Source organism: Mesitornis unicolor, unplaced genomic scaffold (genome assembly GCF_000695765.1).
Source record: "Mesitornis unicolor isolate BGI_N332 unplaced genomic scaffold, ASM69576v1 scaffold9977, whole genome shotgun sequence".
In the NCBI taxonomy this organism is placed as follows: domain Eukaryota; kingdom Metazoa; phylum Chordata; class Aves; order Mesitornithiformes; family Mesitornithidae; genus Mesitornis; species Mesitornis unicolor.
The window spans coordinates 72,321-96,097 of NW_010198372.1; the positions used below are offsets into that span (position 1 = coordinate 72,321).

Here is a 23,777-nt window from a genome sequence, read left to right on the forward strand (position 1 = left end):
TTCAAATAAATACTATCGCCTAATCTCTATACTCAGTACGAACTGCAGACAGGGTTGCATAAAGTAGACCGATTGAATGTGCGTTCCCTTTGGAACACAACTGGCGTTTGCTAAGGGTGAACTTTTTGAGAGTATCTCTAGTTGAATTATTTCTGTTAAAATGGAAGATCACTGAATATTCTCAACAATAAAACCACCTCTTGCTTACAGTACCAAGAAGAAGCAATCAAGAACACAGATTATTTTTTTGTACTCACTTGGGAAAAGTCAGTTTTCCGTGAGAGTGAACGAGAGAACAAGAGCACCACACATCTTACACATTTCAGGGCCATCCTTTACGGAAGCTGAGAGGTCTGACTCAGCAAAACTGCCTGAAACTGGAAAAACTGCAAAGGGATCTTCATTGCAAGGAACCAAAACAGGGGCGTGAACCTATCAGCAAATACTGCGAATAAATTTATAACCAGTCTTAAATCCAGATATGAGAGAAACCTGCTTAGAAAATACATTCATTACTATTAGGACAATCCCATGAGGTGCAGACATTTGGTTCAAGTGTGGCTTCATATCCTTAAAGATTTCGGGATGTCATGTAACAGGTATTTTGCAACAGACAGACATTTTTGAAGAACATTTAGAGTTCATTAAAATTGACCAAAAAAAAGAATCCAGATTCATCAACTGAAAAGGCAACATATGATAAAAAGACATGAGTGTCGTGACACGTAACAGCTTACAACGCAGAGCTTTTTTGTCAGATTGCCTTAAGTAAAAAAAGAAATGTAACAAAGTGCTCACAGGTGGAAGAAGCATTTAACAACAGGTCTTTTATAAAAAGCTGTATGTTAAAGATGTAAAAATAAATGAAGTGTTGAAGACCAAAGAGGAGAAAGGTGTGGGCCAAAGTCACCCAGCTTCAACGTCAATAAGTTTAATTTAAAAAAAAAAAAATTCTATTTGGACCTCAACTACACTGAGTTTACAGGAATCAATTTTGTTAAATATTTAGCTTCACAAACTCTGCAAAAATGAGTTAGTGACCTACAAAAGTCATATATATAATACATTATCTTAAAGATCATATTTACAAAATTTATTCACAAAAAAGACTGCAAAATTCTGATTCAGACTGCAGTGCCTTGCCTTGAGCTTTCTGAAGTTATTTTCAAAAAGATGATGAAAGATTATTGCTCAGATTTTCATACACAGAAAACATTACCTTAAGCAGTCTTTTCAAATAATTCTTAAGAGACTGTGTTTGAGAAGGAACATGAGTACACCCTACCTTCATATGAAGTCCTTATCAAAGATATTGCATTAATCCATTATATAGTATTTTATAAAGTGCAATCAGCTGCACATCAATATGTAAATATTAGTCACAATTGTGTTTAAATAATTAAATTTATTATCCTCTCTTTTTGCCCCTTGGCTTCAATGGACAGGATTTGGGACCACTATGTGCCAATTCCTTTTGCACTGCTACTTTGCTTGGGAAATCCTGACTCATGGGGTTAAGAGATTCAAAGCAGCATTGATATTCAGGAATTAATATAAAATAGTCAAGGCTAGGAACTACATTCTCTGTCAGATATTGTTACTAGAGAAATCCGAAAATTCTTACCACCGTGACTTCTCCAGGCACTTTTGTCTGCCTGTAGTTAAAGGGCTTTGGATAGCTACAGTAAAGAGATGGTATACCAGGTGCCTACCCATCACATCCACTAAAGCGCCATTGCCAAATGCACATTTCTAGAGGCAGAGCACCAGAAATATTTATGACCTTTTTTGTACACCACAATATACAGTAATACAGAGACTGCTTCTACTGTAATGGGGGGTTTCTGGGGTTCTGTTTGGGGTTGGTTGGTTTTTTTTCCTCCTTCTGAATGAACTTAGGACATCATGGTGATTAACAGGAAAAATCACTTCTTTCCGTAAGGCCAGTACTAGTTGCCGTGAAGAACACAGAGCTTTCCTTTATAACACTAGTGCATCATTAATACAGCGCATTCTTGTTTGAAGATACCGTTCTAGATGTCAGCAGTATTTCTGTTAAAGAAAATAAGAAATAACAATCAGAGAAAAAAAATACCTTTGCTGGAAAAACTGTTCAATGTACTGCATTTTGAAGAGGAGAGTCCTGACAGTCAGTTTTCTAAGCAGAAGAATGGCATTTTAGTGCTCGGCTTTGAAGATAAATTTGCAGAAAATAAATGCTGTCCCAGAATTTCCCAGATACGTTATCTTGGTATCTTCGCTGTATGACGTGGGATTGGAAAATCTGACATTTCACCTTCAATTTTCCCTCTTTATAAAAGGAGGTCCTTGCTATCTCAAAGTCCTCCAATACTTTACTTATTCCCTAGAAGTCCTTGGATTATTTTGGCTGCATCCTTAGGTATCTTAGACAAAACTTCATGAGGTACTTTCTACTTGAATAAATTTAGCTTATCTCAATATTGCAATGCTCATCCCTTGGTGTTTTGTGGAAAGATTACAGTAAAAGCATATTTAGTATTTTCGCCGCCTTTGCAGTGCCTGTAATGAGCTCACATTTTCCCTTAAATAAGGGGTCTAAATTTTCCCTAGTTTCCTGTTACACATACACAAGCTGTTCTGAAGTGTAAGTATCATCGTTAGCTTCTGCCAAAAGAGGATACTGTGCTACCAGCGTTCTTGGTCTGACTCATGAGAGCTGTAATAGATCATTTATATCTGCTGAAGATGCTTTTCACAGTCTCCGTGTTTTGCTCTCTGGGGTTTCTCCAAGCTCAGAAGTATTTGAGCATCCTTTGACCACTTTAAGCCTTGATCCTCCCTGTGATACTTCAAAGTCAGCAGCTAATCACAGCATATGGATTGGGTTCATCATGGATTTGATTTAAATATCAAAAATAAGGTATTTTTGGGACACAAATGGTAGGTCCACAGATGTAAATACAAACAGGATAACTGAGAACAGGATTGTGCCAGAGGAATGGCTGGAGGCAAACTGCACTCAAAAGGAAAAGAATAAGCAGATTGTGTATGTGTAATCAGTCTTTAGGTACAAGTTACCTGGTCTGGACCCATAGGCATCCCTGACATGGTGTTAATATTCATCTGTCCAATATGGCCACTGCTGCCATTCATGTGCATCATGCTGTATGCTGCTGGATTACCTTGATGGCTGAACTGCTGCTGTGGGAAAGAACTGAAGCACAAAAAGACAAATAAAATTACTTTCCAAGAGGCTGACACATTGATACGTTGCCTTCCCTGTACCAGCTCTCAACACGTGAAAGATAAGAACTATGTAGTCACCAGAAGTGTAAAACTATTTTTACACGTACTTGTTTCTACCTCATACCTGTTTAATGGAGAAACAAATTTCCCTTCCAGAAGGAATTCTGAATTTTTAGATATGCACAGATGTCTCACAGAATGAATTGGGAATGGACACCTTCCCCTAGACTAGGTTGCTCAAAGCCCCATCCAGCCTATCCTTGAACACTTCGAAGGGAGCACCTACAGCTTCTCTGGGCAACCTGTTCCAGTGCCTCACGACCACCAGAGAGAAGAATTTCTTCTTCCTATCTGATCTACATCTGCCCTCTTTCAGTTTAAAGCCATTACCCCTTGTCCTATCCCTTGTACCAAGCACACCTATGCATTGCCTCTCGTAATCTATTTGGAGGTATCTGTTAGGACTTTACCATCCATTGTGATACTATTCTGAACTTTTGTATTTCCCCTCAGGTTAAATAACTAAAAGAATTTTCAATATTCAAAGACTGAATGTTGTTTCCAGTTACAAAGATTGCAGAGGCCTAAGCATAAGATACATTTAATCAATCTATTCCTACACCAGAGCAGGATCAAGAGCAATACAGACACTAGAGAGAAAATTATTTTTCCCTCTTCCAAGTAATTTTCCTACTACAAGCTATTTCACATAGCTTCTACTTTTGACAAAATTACAGTTTTTGAGCTATAGGGTATAACTGAAACTCACCTGCTCCTGGCCATGCTTCCCGACGGCCAGCCCTTCATCTCAGGGGACTGGTACATTGTTGCTGTCTGAGGATGCTGCATCATCGGATTCTGGGAGGGTCCAATTCTTGATGACATCATTGGGTTGGGAGGGCTTGATACTCTGCTAAATGCAGGATCAGGTTGTTGGCTTATTCCTGAAAAGGCAAAGGACAGACAATATACTTGAGTTATCACCTAGGACTTTCAGTTTATCTTCTTGCAAAGATAGGAAGGGGGAAAAGTCATCCTTTTTTTGGTAAAAGCATTTTAAATTTTTCAGAATTATCAGTGTTTAGGTAATTTGGATTAATAATAAATGAAGACAGGGAAAAGAACGCCAGACAAAAAATCGTGTTAGCACTAGTACCATAATTAGGTAGATATGGAAACTGCTGTGGAGGAACTTGAGCCATTGGAGGGCCTGTCAAAGCACTATCCATGCTTCCTGAGGCAGTCACATTTGGTGGTGGACTGAAGGCCTGAGGTTGCTGTTGCTGCTGCATCATCATTGCCATTCTCTGTTGTCTAAAATGATGACTTATTAGCTCCCTGTTACGCTGAGCCACCATTTGAGCATTAAGAAAATCTTGCTGCTATCACCCACAGAAAAGAAAAATTTATATTAGAAAACACTTTTACAAATGAAATCGTGTCAATCAAACCATCTACACTCTAACTCTACAACCCAGCACATCCATTGCCACAACAGAAAGGTAAGAAAACCCACAGCCAGTACAAAACACATCAAAATACCAGAAAAAGGTTTTCATTAAGTTGTCATTAGTGTTGGACAGATGATAAAGTAGATTGTTATTATTATTATAGCCTACATGGAAAAGGCTATCGGCACACTGTATTGATGGCATGACCAAATCTCTCCGAAATCTGATTAATAAAATGAGGTAAAAAACCCCACATTTTTTTAATTGTACAGGAACAACAACAACAACAACGATAACAAAAAACCCAAAAACAACAAAAAGGAAAGCTGTGGAGCCATGAAAGAAGGTCCAGATTCTAAACATATCTTTTACATGTCTGTTTATTTAAAAATTATGTCTTACAGGGCTAGTGTAATCACTTACCTGTGACCCCACCTGTGGCTGCATAACTGGTCTCATCACTGAGGTATTGCCACTGACTGGATTTTCCATTTTCATTTCAAGTGCTTGACGGGTCTGATTCATAAACTTGGAAAAGACATTTTAGTACTATTAGCTTGAAAATACCAGTATCTGAACAAAGTAATAGCATGTCCTCCAAAAAACATTCTTTATATCCTCTTGAATCCATTAAGTGCAATCGTTAATTTTTGCCTTTGATGTACCTGAAGTACCAAATTATCTGGTTAAGTACTCAAACATACACAAAAACCAAAAATGCCCCAAACAGTGCAGCAGTAACTGGCCTTTTTTTTTGCTTCCCTTGAAATCAGCACTTTTTAAGAATAAATATGTAGCAGACTATCCATTTGTTCCAAATGGGAAGAAGGGTGTAAATACTAGGCTTTGGCTAAAATAATAAATTTGTGTCTCCTTCCCTCTCCATCACAAACCCCAAACTCACATAGATGGAATTAGTGTCACAGAACCACCAAGAGAGAACATGGTATTTCCTGAGGATTAAACACTGCTGTTCCCTGTCACACAGCACTACCTCAGTTTTCTGTTTTATTTGTACATTGTATTTTATATCAGGACTGCATTTTCACATGGTGAATTCAGTGCTGAAATCATGCAGCAATTTTTTTTTTAAGTAGTGCCTTCAACCCAGTGTTAAGATCTGCATGGCTGTATCTACTCCCTCACCTTTCATCCTAAGAAAATACCTAAAATTACATCAAATCAATAAATGGAAAGCAAACCCCTATTTCAGTAAGCTAACTAACTTACTTACTAACTTACTAAGTTACTAAGCTAAGTAACTATTTCGTTAGTTAGAAAACATACTCAAAAAGTAGTAACATTTGATTTGCAGGAGAAATGCAGCTGCCTATTTAATTATAACAGTGAGATTCAGAAAAAATACTAAATCTTAACATGGATGAAGAGATCGCCCAGAGCCCTGCAGTACAAAAGTACTGGTTTAAGTAACAATAATGTTGTATGCTGCAGGAACCAGTCCAGTCTGTAGCTACGGAGACTGATGAAGGAGAAACACTTGTCCTAATAAAAGTACTTTCAGTTTTAGAGCCATTAGGCAGTCAGTGTGAAAGGCACTACCAAAATCAAAGATCTGTCTTTTCAGTCATCTGCTGTAATATCAATTTTCACATTCATGAAGCAACACAATTCAAGGGGCACTTTATTCCATTTAAAACAAGAAGAAAGTGTAAAGGCAGGAGCAAAAGATTACCTGCTGGCCCTGAAGCCTCTGCTGGAGCTGCATGCGGAGCTGCTTTGGTGTACTGGTTCGAGGTCTCATCACGTTTGCTCTAGGATGCATACTCTGAAGTGGAAAATTGCTCTGTTGGCTCATCTGATTCATCACTGAATTAAAGGATGGCTGTTGTCCCTGAATGTTACTAAAACCTCCTGGCATTGCTGCCCCTTGCCCTTGATAGGGCTGGCCATACAATGACGGCTTCTGGTCAATCATAACTGAAGATTCCTGACCTTGAAATGCATCTTGTTTGGGTTCCAAAGCTTGTCCCTTCAACAGATACAGAAGTGTTTTCACTAGCAGTATATTCTTTAAGTACGAATTCCTACAGAAACAATAAAGCTAGTGCCACGTACAACCACCAGTAGTTTCTTGGGTAGAACACAGCATGAACAGATAACTATTAGTTTTGCCTACATACAAATGAAATAGCTAAAGTTATTAATAATAGTAATTTTTATAAAAAATCACTTCTGCTGCACATTTGCACAGGCAGACCAGCATCATTATTCAAGCCTTTCTGCACTTTTAAACTGCTATGTGTACAAATGACAGTGTGATTTTGTGGTTTTTGGTTGTTGTTTTCTTTTTTTAGCAAATTCCAAATTATTGATAGAATTTCCTATCTGCTAGCCAGGCAAATTCAAGCTGGAACTGGAGGAGATGGAAGTGTCCTACTCACTAATATGCCACTGCCAGTCAAGTATTTCACAACCCAAGCTCAGTTGACAATAGTTATAATTAAGAAACTCAACACAATTCTCTGCTTATAGAATTATAATTATTTACACACACACACCCCATATACAAAGGCCCATTACCAGAAACTTAGGTAAGAAGATGCCATTTTATGTTTTTGTAATACACAAGAAATTTAATCAATACTGAGCTGTTCCAATGCAAACCACTACTGAATGTAGATGCTTTCAAAGGCAGATTTAGGAAAATGAGGATAAGGAAGTGAGGAGACAGAATGAGTGAGGTGGCCTCTTCATTTTCTTTTCAAGTAACAAAATAATAAAGGTTTTTTGAAAATAAGTGCCCCAAATCTGTGTTTACTTACTTGGTTTACAAGATCAGGAATTCCTAATGCTCTGTCAATTTCTTCCAGACTTGTGACATCCGTATTACTCAGCAGTGTGTGCAGCTGATCCAAAAGTGCCCTTTCATCATTCTGGCCTTCCATATTTGGTGCCGGACATAAGAGGTCATCCAAAGAGTTTCTAACTAATTGTCTATAAAGACATTACAACTATTATGGATTATAAAGGCATATACATAGTTTTTATAGAATTCATTGACTTGGAGATTATTAAGTACTATAATCACCCAGAAGACCCAAGTAAGACCTAAGAATTTAAGTCCCAAATTAAGGTCGTAAAATAGCTGCTCAACTGCCAGCTATCCTTGAACACATGTAAATTCTGCTTTCTCCTGGCTCCTACATGTGCCACAGAGACATGATTCTGGATTTTCTCACCTCATTTCTCCATGCCTCCCAACTCAAGGGCTGATTGATTTTGTTAGCAATGGCTGGGTTAAGTGTCATAGCATCAGCAGAACAGGAAACCGATTCAGACACTAATCTGTTATCCCCACTGTATATGCTACATTCTTTTTTTTTTCCCAGGTCTTAAATTCTTCTGACAAACAGTGACCAGGTGTATTTAACTTAATCTTAAAACTTTCCCCATTTCTACCTGCTTTGTGAACCCCGTGATGCTTGCTCCATGGACAGCATGTTGTCAGCCCATGATCCTGGTTGGTTAGATGGTCCTGGCTGGCCATATGGATTCCCTCCCATGCCAATGTTTATCTCATTTGGCCCTGCGAGGTAAAACATTTGTGTGGTTTTTAAAAACAAAAGGTGTCATCTTGCTCTCCCAGTGTTCACATAAAGCATGGTGGATGATCACACAAATTGTCGAGCAGCTTCATGAGCTTTCCATTAACATGTTTTAAAGTGTATACACACAAACTCACACTCAAGATAATTACAGAAATATAACAGATCACAGATTTAAATATTACACTGATCTAAAGCTGCTACCCTGTTAGAGCAGAATTGCTATTTCTAATCCTTAAGCCCCTAAAATAGGAACTTAACAGATAACAGCAACTTTACATGCAAACTAAAATTCGTTTTCTGGCCAGTGAAATCTGGGTATGAGCAAATATATGTTGTTGTAGTGACATCAACAACATTTGGCATTTTAAATACCAAAACTGGGCAAAAATCAAAAGAAACAAGGTACATAACAGCATTTTGCTCTTTGGGAGTATAGCTTTCCTTCTGCCTATTCACAGACATACAGCACTACACATAGGAGAGTTTGTGTCCTCCCAGTATTTTCCAATATTTGTAGGAATCACCTAGCAATAACGATTTCTAGGAAGCTTGGGTGATGAACTCTGACTAAATCAGCACTGCACATATTTCTTCCTGGTTTAGCCTTATCCACATGTCACATTGAAACAGTAGTTCTAAGAGAACTGCTAACAGCCCTGGTAGCCTTCAATGATTAAATTAAAAAAGAAAGAAAAAAAGGAATGGCACTGTCTTTTTTTAGTCCTTTTTTGACATGCTGGGATTAGCACATTAGACAGTACAATTTCAGCTCTAGGCTAAGCCTTTGTTGGAGATATAGAACACAAATAAACCACAGGTTTTAAGACACTCTTCATATTTTAGACATGCAGCTTATTTTCTCCCATGTCAACATGAATACTTAAAAGAGAACCTGTATTTGCAATGTGGTTTTATATGAAATTTGGATATTCTATGTGAGAATAATTTTGAAATACTAAGGAAAAGCTTTAAAACACCCTGATTACCAATAAGTTAACAGCAAAAGAAACCCCCAAACCATATCAAGTATAATGGATTAAATTAATTTAAAGAAATTAATCAGAATACTAGTATCTTTATATATAATCATAATGGCATTTAGTTTCTGGAATTTACAGTGAAGTACTGCATTAAAGAAATACACAGAAATTATCACTCAAAAGTCTGGAGACTCAGCATGGATTACCTGTGTATGAAACACACAGAAGAAAACAAAAGAACACCAAAAAGTAATCAACTGTCCCAGTCAGGGAACAGTAAGAGTCTTTACCTCAAAAAGCCTTTGGATGAAAAGCTAGTATTCCACCAAAACTTAAGAGATTCTGATGATCAATGCTTACTAAGAAAACAGTGAGATTGTGCTGAGCAAGACAATAAAAAGTAAAGAACTTACTCATGTGAACCATTTGCTGCTGGAGCGTTGGCCTGGTACCAGGTATGCTATTGGAGCGAACGGGCAGCCCAGCCATGGAGCCACCCACCGTGGGTCTGGGAAGGGCCGTGTTGAACTCAGGTCCTGGTCTCAGCATCGAAGCAGAACTGGGAGTTTCCAACCTGTTCATCTTGGAGTTTGGCAAACCCCAGTCTCCTGAGTGATGCTGATTCATCGCTACGTTTCTGTTGGGTGCACTTACTATAATGAAGAGCAGAAAATACAATATTTCATCATCTAGAATACATTACACATTTTGGGTTTAGAATTACTTTTATGGCTTTTTTTGTTTGCTTTACTAACAAGGACACATGCCAATGGACAGAGCAATTCACTGAATTCCTGCAAAAGCAACTAAAGCTTACCATGCCAAGTTCTAAATCATCAAACAACTATATTAATATAAATATACTTAAAAATATTAATGACTGACTGCCATTGTGACCTGTTCTTCCTTCTATTTATCAAAAACATGTTAAATTCAAAACTAGAAATAGCAAAAAATAGTTTAACTACTAAACAAAAGTAAAATACTGGTAATAACAGATGGTAAACAGTTACGTTCTTCTAATTTTAGCTAGGGATAATAATTAAAAAGTATTAACCAGACTTCATATTATAATCTTGCAACATTTTTTACATAAAAGCTTTTTGCTGTACAATGAGATCTATTATATTTGTACACAGTCAACAAACCCAGATTTGCTCCAAAATTTTCCTGGTTTTCAATCATTCTTGGACTTCCACCCATCAAGTTTTGCTTTTGTAACATGGAGAATGCATTGACATTCCTCACTGGAGCACTTGAGCCCACAGGGCTGTCTAAAGACATGGCTCTGTTGAAAGGTGGGCGGGTGGGCTGCACAGACTGGGGACTCCTCATACCTGTTAAAGAATTGAAAGATGCATGCAACTGTACATTTTAAACAGAAAGTACTATTAATGACTTAAATAAATAAGTCTGACCTATTTATGTGCACATGTAGTTGACCTCAAACAAGCCAGGAATAGTCATTTTGCTTACATTCTCACTACAGAAATCACATTTTGAGAACACAGTTAGGACCAGTTAGTTCCCTGGGCCTTGACATAAAAATGTTAATTTTAATTTAAGTTCTGCCAACAGTATCAGTGGCCTTACATGTACTTGTACCCATTTTTACATTTTTCATTACCCATGTTTCACCTCCTTAGGTTACATCAGCAATCTATTGCCCTACATAATCAAGAGATTATGAACACTGTAAAAGGAAGTGACAACTATAATGACGCTGGTCTATTAGCAAGGTTATCTTTCCCTCCCACTCAGCTTCCTACTGAGCAAATCGAGGTGGAGTACTGATTACAATTTGCAGGTCCTAAGATGTTTTTGCATAGACTAAGTGGGAAATCAAAAGCTTGCCACCAATCCCATATGATTTCTCTGGTCACCTGTAACGAACAAAAATTCTCAATTTAAAAGTCACAAAACATTCTTCCTGATGTCTTGTCTCTGAGAAATCTACGTTAGAGATAAACTCAGAAGACACCATAAAATGAGGAACTGAAGTTAACATTATTCATTGTGTATATAGTAGATGAGTACTGTCAAGACAGCTAACAATGTATAAAACAGCCTGTGAAAGCATAATTAGCCATTTTGCATTACATTTGCCCTTGAAGATACAGGAGCTCAAGAAAGCATTCTCTAAGGACTGGAGGATGCACTATGTTTATATCAGGTAAGATGACGACCCTAATTTTAAAACCAAAGTGATATTTGTTGAAATTCCTTACCCAATAGGGCATTTCCTTGAAATAATGCTTGTTTTGCTCCAAGGTTATTTCCATTTGCAGACATAGCATTATTGTAAAACTCTGAACTAGTCAGATCACCTAGAATTGCATCCAAATTATCCAAGTCTCCACTCATCTGAAAAAGATGCAATAAAATACCAAGGTTATTTACTATCATATGGCTATCCATCTTTTATTTAGCTGCTCGCTAATCTCAAAAGATATAACTGGGAAACTAGATCGCTGACAATACCTTGACCTATCTTTTTATATCCAAACAACTTCAAATATCATTTAACTAAAGTTTTTTAGAGTATTTTGCTTGGCTAACTTTGAGAATTAGGGGATACTGGAGGTACACATAAGTAAAACGAGAAGCACCTTTGAATATAAACATTACAGTCATTACAAATTATAAAGATAAAAACAGTAATAAGAGCAAGCAATGTCAAGAATATGTACCTTCCGGCCATAAAAAACATAGTTGTAATACATAAAAAGCCAAATTTGATCAATGGTAAACACAACAACACATGCACTGGGTACTATTACACAGTTGTTAGTGACTTTTCTGTAAAAGGTACTCAAAAAATGTTAGAAGGTGTTTCATTTATAGCCAGCCATTAGCTAAGACAAAAATAGTGCAATAATTTTTATTTACATAATTATTACTGACTTGGAAATTCAACTTCTAAGATATAAACATGTTTTCAGTAGACTCTGCCGTACTGACCAGTGTTGTTTACTTTGACGCAGTTCCAAATATGATTTAGGAACTAAACACAAAAGAAATATTATGTACACTTTATACTTTTACAAACATCTGTCCCTAACAAGTGTACTGCTGCTTGCAGGAGAGTTGTTCCATGGTTTACCATGACATTTCTTGGAATTTCAACTCTAGATTGAAACAAATAAATACATATGTATTTATTTGAATGCTGAAAAAATATATATATTTGGAGCAACATTTCCCTCATTTAAGGGAAAAAAGAGTGCTAAAACCAATGAACAAACTATGAACAATCAATAGCTATTTTAAGTATTGCACATTTTTGTGTATTGTATTTTCAAAACAAAATCATGTTTTACCTTTTGCTATTGTATTGCCAACTAATTACAGAGGCAGTTACAGCTCTATTTCCTAATAAGCCATAAAAATAAATGTGTGCTATGTGAAATGGCAGATATTAAAGGTCTGATTTTAAGGAATAATTTGTAAATATATGCTACATTAGCCACAGCATAACTTAAAGATAACATGAGTCCAGGACTTCAGTACAGCACACTTGTTTATACGCATAACCTGTAGTTCAATTTGTGCTTTTTCAGCTACAATAAAACCTGAGCACACAGTTTCACACCATTTGCACAGACCTTTCTTAGAAATGTTTACACATGCACACTAAAAAGAGTGATCTATATTTAGCCATTCATTGTATTAAGAAAGCACCGGTTTGTTCACTACCATCATGTTACATTATACTGTACCTCCTCCACTGGCTCCGTTTTTATTTTCATCTCTTTTTCTTGACTAGAAGTAGGAATTGTAGAACTACTGCATTGTCCCATTTTATTATCCACACTTTCTACTTTAGGCTTCAACTCTTTGGAAAGCGGGTCCTTAACATCATCTTTATCTAACAGGTATCTTAGTAAAGCATTGTTTTCCTTCTTCTTTGGGCTCAGTTGTTCCTGTTTGACAGTGACTTCTCCACAGGGGCCTGTATTACTAGCATCATGATACGTGTCTTTACCAGTAGCTTCAGCTGTGATCTTGGCTACCTCTGCAGGAGAATTACCATTCTGCAACAATTTATGTAAAATCCTGTGCTTCTCTTGCAGGAGCGACCCGTGCACATTTGAGGAGGAAGATACCCCTCCAGATGTCGATGAGGAAACTCCTGAAGGACTGGTAACGTTGGTAGAAGATTCTTTACAATTTGAGTCTAAAGGTGAGTTTGCTGCTGTAGAATGTCCTCTTTCATCTGAGGAGCACGTGAGTAGCTGAAGCAGTTTTTTATGCCCTTTGCTTTCAGATGGTCCTCTCTGACTTTCAGATGGCTCCAGATTTCCCTCTTTACTCTCTTTTTCACTAAGGAGATCCCTGCTGTTTGACTGGCAGACGGAACTTTCCACTTGGTTCTGTTCACAGTACAAACCAGAAGGGCTTTTGGAGTCCTGGGTACTCGTTTTACTTTGCTGAGCTATGCTCATGCTTGGGGAATTATCCAATTTTGGACTCGGTGAAGAAAGTGTTGATAAAAGGGAAGTTCCAACACCCTCACTAATGGCTTGAAGAGCACTAAGAGAACTGCTAGAGAAACTGCTGTTGCTGGTATTGCTGGCAGATCCCATTGGAGAGTGCACACCTGTATCAAATGACAGAGATCAAACTTATTATAACTACAGTACTGTCAGTATCTACTTTTCCTTTGGATTATATATGACTGCCACGTTGAGTGAATTTTTTAAAAGACATTTTTACCATTAAATTAGGTATACTACATCTAAGTAACACATACAAGGTCATACAGAACTGTTAAAAAGGATGAAGAATGGAATTCAGATAAAAGTGAGGGAAGATAAGCTCGGGGGAAAAAAAAAGCTTATAGCAAAAATAAAATACCTGTAACTGGAGAAAACTGATGTGAACTCATTTTTGGACTTCCTCGATTCCTAGGAGATATCATTAGATTTTGATGGTTGGATGTTAAGCCAGGACTACCATGTGGTGGGCTACTTATGTTTAACCCATAACTGTTGTTCTGATAAGCAGAAGACTGCATTCCAGCTCCAGAGTTCACTGGACCCATATTACCAGGGCCTCCGTATCGAGTGCCGCTGAGCTGACCCACTGCATTGGGATCTCCCATACCATAGTTCCTGTTCTGCATTGGCATGCCTTGCCCAGGTGACATGTTCATAAGACCACCAACAGAACTTGTGTTTCCAGCCACAGGTGTTCTGATGTTTTGCCCAACTGAATTAGGATTTGGCCGATATCCATTTTGTTCTCTGTAAGTTCAACAACATCCCCAGACACCCCAAGAAAACAAATTAAAACGTTATTTGGAATCAAGTGCTACAAAGACAGAATAACATTATTAAATAATTTTCCAAATATTTTTTCAAAAAGGGCAGTGAGAATTCAAGCTTTCACAAAAGCAGAACTAAGTCATGCCACTTATTCATTCATTACAGAAACGCTTAGTCCTTTAGGGGATTTGAGTTATAAGTACACACAGTATCACCCCTTCAAAAACCTTTCATCAACAGTCATTAGTCAGATTTATCAGTTTAAACATCTTCCTTCTTTTACTCCCTCCCTGAGTCAACGCATGACACCATTCTATTCTGCACATTAAAGATGCCCTGAACAATCTCAACTACTCATTTTTCAGCATCTGCAGCACTTAAATGCCTGAAGCAGACAGATTCCCTTCAGAGTGGCATTTCAATTATTCTTGGAATCAACAAGAACAGGTCACAGGAAGTGCTATTTAAGGTACATTTAACCGAGTCATCAATGATGCATCTGAGGGGGTTTTGTTGTCTTTTTAATTGGTCTGTAATTGAAAAGAGCAAGATAACTGAGCATTTCTATTTTCAGTGTTTCATTGTTATAAATGTTAACTCAAAAGAATTTTGAATACCTAATACAGGCTCCATGCAGGTACTGAGGAAAAACATTTCTTTTGACTACGACTGTCTTTCTGCCACACATTTAAGCTGGGAGTGTCAGTGTTAGGGTGACACATTTATCTGTATGCTATGCAACTCTTCTTCCCATGTTATTTCCCCTCCATTTCACTTTTAATCAGATAAAGTATTTTGGTATGCTATTTTTTTCAGATATCTTCAAGGTCAGATACATTTTTAAAGGGTATGACACTTAAATGACAAACAGATACCACTGATTTCACCTTTGAAGAAAGTGAGTAGAAACAAATCCATGGCGGTCATTAGTTACAGGATTTCTAAACAGTTTACTCTTTGTTTGCGCTGTCACTATAGTACCATCCGCTAAAGAAAACCGATACAGTGGTGTTTCAGCATGACCTTGTGTATAAGCTGTAAAGGAAACACACAAATATAGTTCATATTAAGAATTTTAAATACGCACTCTACAGATTTTTAACACAATACCCTTCATTTACTGAAGATTTAAAAAAAAATATTTTTTTAAAAAAACAAACCATACCCAAGATAGATATTCAGAAAAAGAAAGTATTTCACATTTTTTCCTAAATTAGTGAAGGGAAGAAAAAAGCAAACAAGATTATTTTGATGCTGCAGTATTTTGTGCTCACCATGCACAGCTGGCAATGTTCCATATCTATTAACAGATTTCCAAGGCTAGGTCAGTAGGTTTCCATGGCTTCTCCTTGGGGAGAAGGACTAATCCACACATATATTAATTGCACTAAAATATACAGGTAATTAATATAGAATCAAAATTAAAATTAGAAGCCTTCAGATGAAGTATTTTTAAGTTTAGAAGTTTTATTTCAATCAAAAATGGTGGAAACCATTGCTTTTAATCTGAGTTCCAAATTTGTTAATTTAGGATTTATATAGTAAATAAGTAAAGTAAAAGAACTTCCAATGTAATCAAAACTCCATTTTATTCCGGTATGAGTTTCTCTTCATTTAATGTTCCCTCTACTTGAATTACTTTGTGAATCCTTCCAAAAGACTAGAGTTTAGAAAACTTAGAAGATGTAATCTTTCTCATTGAAGACAGTGACTGTCCTTAATTTACCTGTCAAGGTTATCAAATTAGCATTACAAAATACATGAGACTGGAACACTGAAAATATTTTGAACCCTTATGTCTTGAATAAGAAAAAGGTATCAACACCACTGTTACCACTTTTAGAGAACTATTCTTTAACAAAAGGATGAATTAAAAAAAAGTCAAACTAATGTTAAACAAAGGTAACAAGCTAATGATAATTAAGGATTACATGTTATCACAGAAACGTAGCTGTCGTTGTCATCGCTATATCTATTTGAAGAAAAACAAATTACTTCAGGCTCCCAGATCATGTATCTGATATTTTCCATGGAAATTGTCAGGAGACATATTAGAAAAAACAACTAACTTCCAACAGATTCCTGTTTCTCAAGAGGTCATTCTCCTTCAGCTGCAAATATAAGTCACAGCAATTAACACTAACAAAAACTACGAAAAATGAACACAGGCAGAATTAAGCATTTTTGTTTTTCAGAAAAAGAAATGCCGCCACTAGCAGAAGCAGTACGACCAACATTGCTAAGTTTTTTACCTTCATGATAGTGGCGTTTGTTGGACCATGACTGTCCATCATTATGGCATAGGAACCTTTGAATACACCGACGAATTATATCTTCAAAGCCAGGTCTCATGGAAGACCGTAATGAGTTTGTGTCAATGTTGACAAGTTTGCCTGTAACAGGAAAGAAAATACACAAGTTAAACTCTTTACAACAATGCAAATCCTTTTGTATAAATATGGTACATTTCAGAATTTTAATTGTTCAACAGCCTAACACAAAACTTTCAGTATTACATATAAGAACTATCTGCCATGTGAGAATATGATGCTCCTTATTAAAACATCAACATTCAAAGGGATTTAGAGAACTGAATATGAGGAAGTTAAGCACCCAGAACTTGAGAAAACAGTAACTTTAGTCTCTGGTTACAGCCACCCAGGGGATTTATATACAGTAAAATTTTCAAGAATACTGACCAACTACATCCACAAATGAACATCATAAACATAAACTGGCATCTGAAAAAGCCTCATCCAAATTATATAAGTATTTCAGTTTAAGCAGCATAAAACACTTTAAACATTAGCTCACGTACTGTAGAAAAATAAAAGCATTTTTTAAAACTTTCATTAGCTTCAGTTAAGATTTAAAATATAACTTATATGTAAAGTACAATGACAACCATTTGAAATGCTGCCAAGTTAAAACACAAGTAATGCTTTATACCAAGCTGCTAAACAATAGCATACCAGCATAGTGACAGAAAATGCATCCCGTAGTTGTTACTATACCCCACTGTCAACAGAGATATATTGCAAAAACCAGTCTGGAATTCTCAGTATGAATTCTGCTAGTCACTACAGATACATGATTTCTTTACATACTTCATTTATTTCAAACAAGAGCACACAGACAAAAAAAAGATTCATACCTCCATGTTGGGTACATTTCTCACCTGAAAGATCATGTCTTGTAATAAAGCTCTCTGGATTTGTTGGAAATACCCTTTCTGCAGTTGTGATACGACGTGCCACACAAATCATACAGGACTGCAAATCTGTATTTAAAAAAAAGTGTTTCTTCTTTAATTTCTCTCCCGTTAGAGCATCTAATAAAATAGCTGAAGAATCCCTCATTGTTAAAATGGAAGTATGAACAATTCAAATTTTAAGTTTTTGCATTCTGTTCCTACCTACTTCAAAATGGATCGCAGAAGCTACAGACTTCGTAACACATACCAAATACCAAAAAGCTTTACTTGGAGATTTCTTTTGTGCACAGTAACTCCACATAATTTCCTACCTTCCCCCTCTTCCATCATAGCTCTTGGCTGAGATAAAGCAAAGCACTGCATTGTTTCATATCTTTGACGTGTATCCTGGTGGCTGCCTACATCTTCCAAAAGATCATGAGAGGTTTTCACCATCATCCGGCAATTGAATGTATGACTCTTCTGCCTCGGTGTTTCATTGGTCCAAGCAACTCCATTGACTTGAAAGAAGACAGTAAAAATAGATAAAGTTTTTCAGATAAAATAAATTCATATTTGATTTTTCTTAATTTAGATACCTTGTTCCTAGATTACAAAGATCAAAGAATATTTTAAGATGCCTTTTTAATATACCATCAGTTTTATACCTTGGGAAAAGTAGTACTGAGAATCAAGTAAAATAAACTCTTTACCTTACATGACACCTTCAGTCACTTGAACAAGATCTGAAAAATCATTCACATATTTAAAAAACAAGCAGCTCTCCCAGCTAGTCTTGTGTCTTTAAGCAACGTGTTCCTTCAGTATCCTTGTTTTAAGTTACAGGTAAACGTACTGCAAAGGCTAAAGTACAGTGGGAATTTCCACCATTTCTGGTGGAAATATTTTTATATTTTATAATATTTCCGGTGGATATTTCCGGTGGTGTGCTTCAGTAAGAAAACAGTAGTATTTTTCAAGATCAACATACTTCTATAGTCAAATATTCTTGGTATAAGTAATTTGTTTTGAAAGGTTAACCATTACAAGGTGTTTTTTTCTTCTCTGATTGATTGTTTCCAAAGAGCCTAGTAACAGTGTAGTAAGTCAGCTTTTATTACCTGAAGATTTAGGTAAGTTTTTAAGAAAGTCTTTCCGGTCCTCTTCATGCAAGATACCATACACACTTGTATTAACCAAGTCTTCTTGTTTATATTGCAGATACTGTGTGACGTTTTCTGACACAAATACTATGTTCCCATCTCGATTTACAACAAACAGGAAACCGTCCAATGCCTAAATATTAACATGACAACATATCATATAAGACATACTGCCTAATTCTGAACATAATTTAGTTTAAAAAAATATGTGGGTGATAAATGTCAAGTTACAATACATGCATCTCTTTTCAAGGTTAAAACTGAAGTTTTAAACTTTTCTCTGAGGAAAATTGTGTCTGGAGAATTATTTCAATATTAAAGATTAATCTGCTCATTTGTTATTTCACTGAACTCTTTCACAGTGGTAACCAGCCTTCTTGTTTCATTCTTGCTTTATTTGAACACAAGATAATGAATTTGTACCATTATTTCAATAGCTGGCAAACTGAAACTAGAAGAAACTCAGTAGAAGCAAGTAGTAAGACATGAACATGAAGACATTTCCACCAGAGAGTGACAGGATAAGAGAATAGGGTCTATTCATCTCTTTAATATACTATATTTTCTGAAATTAAAGAAAAATTCAATATCTGTGTAAAACACTTAAGTTTCAAAAGTGCCTTCTAATGTACTTGTACATGTGAGATTGGTTTTCTAGGCATAAATAAAAAGTATCTGCTATGTAACTTTTTTGCAATTATTCTTTGGTTATTTTATTTGATGGCAACATTTGTTTAAAATGTTTCACAATTTAGAAGCACAAACTCCAATACACATCATAAACCTATAGTCTTTGCAAAACTTCATCCATTAATTTTAATGCTATCCCCTAAAAAAAGCGAGATATTCCTCGTATTACTAAGCACTGCTTTAGACGTAATTTGCTCATGACTGCTGGAAAAAGTAAAGCATGAATATATGAGAAAAAGTCAAATGCTATTCTTCTATTTCCTTCTACAGAGAATTTCAGCATAGTAAGGAAAACACTATAGATTTTATTCCTGTCCCTTTCAAACATAGTTCTGTATAGCTCTTGCATACTATTTTTAACTATAGGATTGCAGGCTTTATTGTAATATTTTCACCTGCCTTAAAAGTATATGTTTCCATAGGGATTTGCTAGGGACTAATTTGTACTTGCCTGTAATAAAAGAGGTCCCAGTGAATCCTTATCAATAACTCCTTGACCTGTAGAGGATACATCAGCTTTCTGAACATCATCATCATTAGAAACTGCTTTTCCTGAAACCCAAAAGATAAATTTTGGTAAAGCAGTATTTCATATGAAGACCGCATTTTAATATTACAAGCCAGATTCTAGGAAGCATGTCAATAAAAGCAAAAAAAACCCTACAAATAAGAGGGGAAGTTCCACATATTCTAAGTTGCCTAATATCAGAAAAAATGTCATAGCTATGTAAAGTCAAACTCTTTGCTTACATGAATTGACTTGAGAGTTAAAGTTGAATCAAGTTGTTTTGTGAACAATATTTCTGCTGCTTTTGGGAGTGGCCATTAAACACACTCATTATACATATCTCTTCCTTCTGGTTTTATTTTGATCATCTCGTTATCATTGGTCACAGTTTTCAGATGTCATCACCATTGTTCTATAAAAAGGCTTTGGCTCACGTTAATGTATGGATGCCTATGTGTGTGTATTGATGAATACATATGCGTGTTTGTATAATAAAATCATATTTTAAGAAACAAAATATCATCAATAAATTGATTGCAGGGAAAGGTGGAATGAGAAACCACACCATTTGTTCTCTGGTATTTACTGGCTGGCTAAGTAGACCACAAGAGGAGTAGAACATCCTAAGGAAAATTTATCACATACTCAACTCTATAATGAAACAGAATTATTACACTAGTTATTTAAGGCATATTAAAGGTTTGGTTCAAGTGAAAGTCTGAAAACTTTCTCAGTTACTTGTTACTGTGAAAAACACTACTCAATTTCCCAAGTAATTACTGCTTTGGAAAAGGAATCACAAGAATATGAAGTTATTTATTTTGGCTTAGCAGGGAACTGTACCTTGCTCTTTTATTTGTCGAATCTGTCTCACGGTTTCTTTTAAAATAGCACATTTGTCTGGTTTGACATTGAAATTGTCAATGTCACTCAGATTAGCAGATATCAGTTCAGCCAGTTCTTCAATGTATTTGCTTTCTTGCTCACGCCGACGCTTCTCACCACTGCAGGTCAGACTAGGAACCAAAAACATCATTTCATGTACTTACTTATCACATATACAAAAGCTGTGTTCACTCTGAACTTTAATGTACAAATTTATCTTAAGAGAATATGAGAAACTTACTCATCAAAAAAATCCTCCTGTGATTACTCTATCATTAAATTTAATGAAAATACCAATTACCCGTTATAAAATTGTAACGCTCATACATAAAGTATATTTTAACCTTAAAAGTTACTTGAGATTTATCATTTATTAGACAAATGAAATAGAATTTTAACACTCTGTGAAATCCCTTTGGTTTGATTGTAATGAGATGACTACAGAAGGTGATACCTTGGAGAAATTTCTAGGCATCAGGACAAAAATGCCATACCAACATCCAAGAAAATCAGAATCCCAGACAACGTAATGTTGCTGGATAAAGTCTCTCTCTGAAATTCCTTTTCCTACATAGATTAGTGTGCTGAGTAAAGACACTGTCTACAGCCTAAATCAACAGAGGTAACAGTGTCATATACAGGGCATGCCAAGAGTAGGAAAAGGAGGACTCAAGAGAAAGGGAAGGGGCAATAATGGGCACACTGAGAGAATCAAAAGCATGAATACTCTTTGAAAAGAAATCAAGTGAAAGAGTTAGGAAAGTCTGCATGGACCAATATTGGAGAAACAAATCACAAAGCAGGAGCTTGAAAGATAAAGGAAGCTTATGAAGGATGACAAACTGAAAAACAGAATGCCTGAATGGACAGACAGTGGAGAAAAGGAAAGAGCAATTGGAATGGAGGACACGCAAAGAGATACTGAGATAGGGTGGGAGAATCTGAGGATCTCATACTCAATCTGTTGCACAATGGAGGGAATTAGCACGAGAAAGTGGGGATGTATAAAAAAGGGAGAATATGAGTACACATCACACCTGGTACTGTGGCAAAACTGAAGACAAATTTAATGAAGTTTAATACTCTAGGGACAAGAACATGAAAGGATAACACAGAACCCTTAAACGTGCAAAGCAATGAGGTCAGAGGGGACAGAATACTGATTCCCCTAGATAATAATCTCTGACAGAGCTGAGTGAGCAGCAGGAAGACAGCATGGAATGCCAAGATTTGCAATAAACTTGCAAAGAGCTAGTCTGGAGAAACCAAGTCAAAAAAAGTGTTCAATCTATTGCAGTATTCTGTGCTGACCATAACCACCTGAAATGAGGCCTGCCAAATCAGTTACACGCATAAGATGCTGCCTTTGAAATTTCTGTGAAGCAAGAAGTTTTTCACCTTTTGCCTTGCAATCACAGATTCAAACAGTGAATTCTTCTAAGTTCACTCTAATAAGGATTTCTGCAAGAGTCCAATTACAGAGCATAGTTCATCAGCTTTGCCATATCTACACATAATAGCAAAGTTTTGTATCTTCACAACAGAAGGTGGCCTAGAGAATTTTTCAACTGAACAAAACAACTTGCTAGAACTTACTCTAAATTACCAAGAAAATTTGAAAAATATTTTTATAATTCATAACACAAAAATGAGATAAGTCCATATAAACCTACCTTGCACCTGGTGTATCACAGGGCAATGGCTTGCGCTTCCTTGACTCACTGGTCAAGCTATCCAAGGAGTTTTCTCCTAATCCACTCATCTTGACTATGCATCAGCAACTAAAAGCAATAAAATCAGTATTGCGAATGAACCTCCAAAAATATTTTTTTAAATGCAGAAATATATAGACTTATCCACATAAGTTAGTTATTTTTACTAGATTTATGACTCAGTATTTTTACTAGAAATCCCTATGTCTTTTTAGTATTAAAAACTAGTAAATGGTTACCATTTTATTAAAATCTGTTTTGTATGTTGCCAAAACACATATTTAAGAAACTTTATATGAATGTAAGCAAAAATAAATGTAAAAAATGCATTTAACTTGAATCAAACAGATATGTTTAAAGTTTTGCACTGTAGTACATTTAGGTAACTTGAAAATAAAGTGGTAAATTAATATATTATGCCAAAGCATATTTAAATACCAAGGATAAAGTTAGACATTATTAAAGAAAAAGACATGTGATACTCTAAGGCAGTGAAGGATGGGTGAACAGAACACTGAAAATCCAGAGAAGTTGAATAAAATTTCCTTTTTTGTATGCTTTTTTCTCGACATGTAGACGAGCCTTTCCCTTAGAAAGGCACCCAGTCAACTAAGTGCTTCCAGTATAAGACATTGAAATTAAAAAAGAGAAGCATGTTTATTACTTCTGATGTACCAACCTTGACTGATTGGGTTTTTTGCTTATTGGATTTTTGTGGGGAAAAAACCCCAATACTGTTTTAGGTCTTCCTAAAGTCTAAACTGAAAGGGCAAAGGCACACAAGAACATACTTCCCTGAAGCAGCATGGGGGCTGGTTGCAATAGCTGATACTGATATTGTAGGATGTTAGCTATGGGTGGAGAATTTTAAAGAACATTCTTCTTACAGCACTACAAACCTTTGAAAGCTAGACAGAACAGCATAATTCTGGCAGCACTGAGGAGCAGACACTGGATTACTCTGGCACGTGTACAAATCTCAGAAGTAAAACGACAACTCTCTAAAGCACAAGGTCTCACTCAGCAAATATCAATTTGTGTTCATAACCAGTTCTCATCCCAATTGACAGGCATCAGGAGAGGAAGGCTAATATAGTTTGCACATCACAATAACATTGAAATCAACTGTAG

General features: G+C 36.2%; 1 protein-coding gene across 1 annotated transcript; it reads right to left on the minus strand.

Annotated features, from left to right (window-relative positions):
* Positions 1-3,045: 3,045 nt before the first annotated feature.
* On the minus strand, positions 3,046-22,696 carry NCOA3 (nuclear receptor coactivator 3). The gene is made up of 19 exons (XM_010189122.1): positions 22,608-22,696; positions 20,893-21,065; positions 19,993-20,093; positions 18,810-18,984; positions 18,021-18,209; positions 17,674-17,775; positions 16,748-16,888; positions 15,383-15,530; positions 14,086-14,474; positions 12,948-13,828; positions 11,457-11,592; positions 9,642-9,881; positions 8,100-8,226; positions 7,463-7,634; positions 6,373-6,669; positions 5,103-5,207; positions 4,385-4,610; positions 3,998-4,172; positions 3,046-3,196 (listed from the first exon to the last, which is right to left on the minus strand). The coding sequence occupies exons 1-19, from the start codon at positions 22,694-22,696 to the stop codon at positions 3,046-3,048; spliced, it is 4,017 nt and encodes a 1,338-aa protein (XP_010187424.1).
* Positions 22,697-23,777: the final 1,081 nt, after the last annotated feature.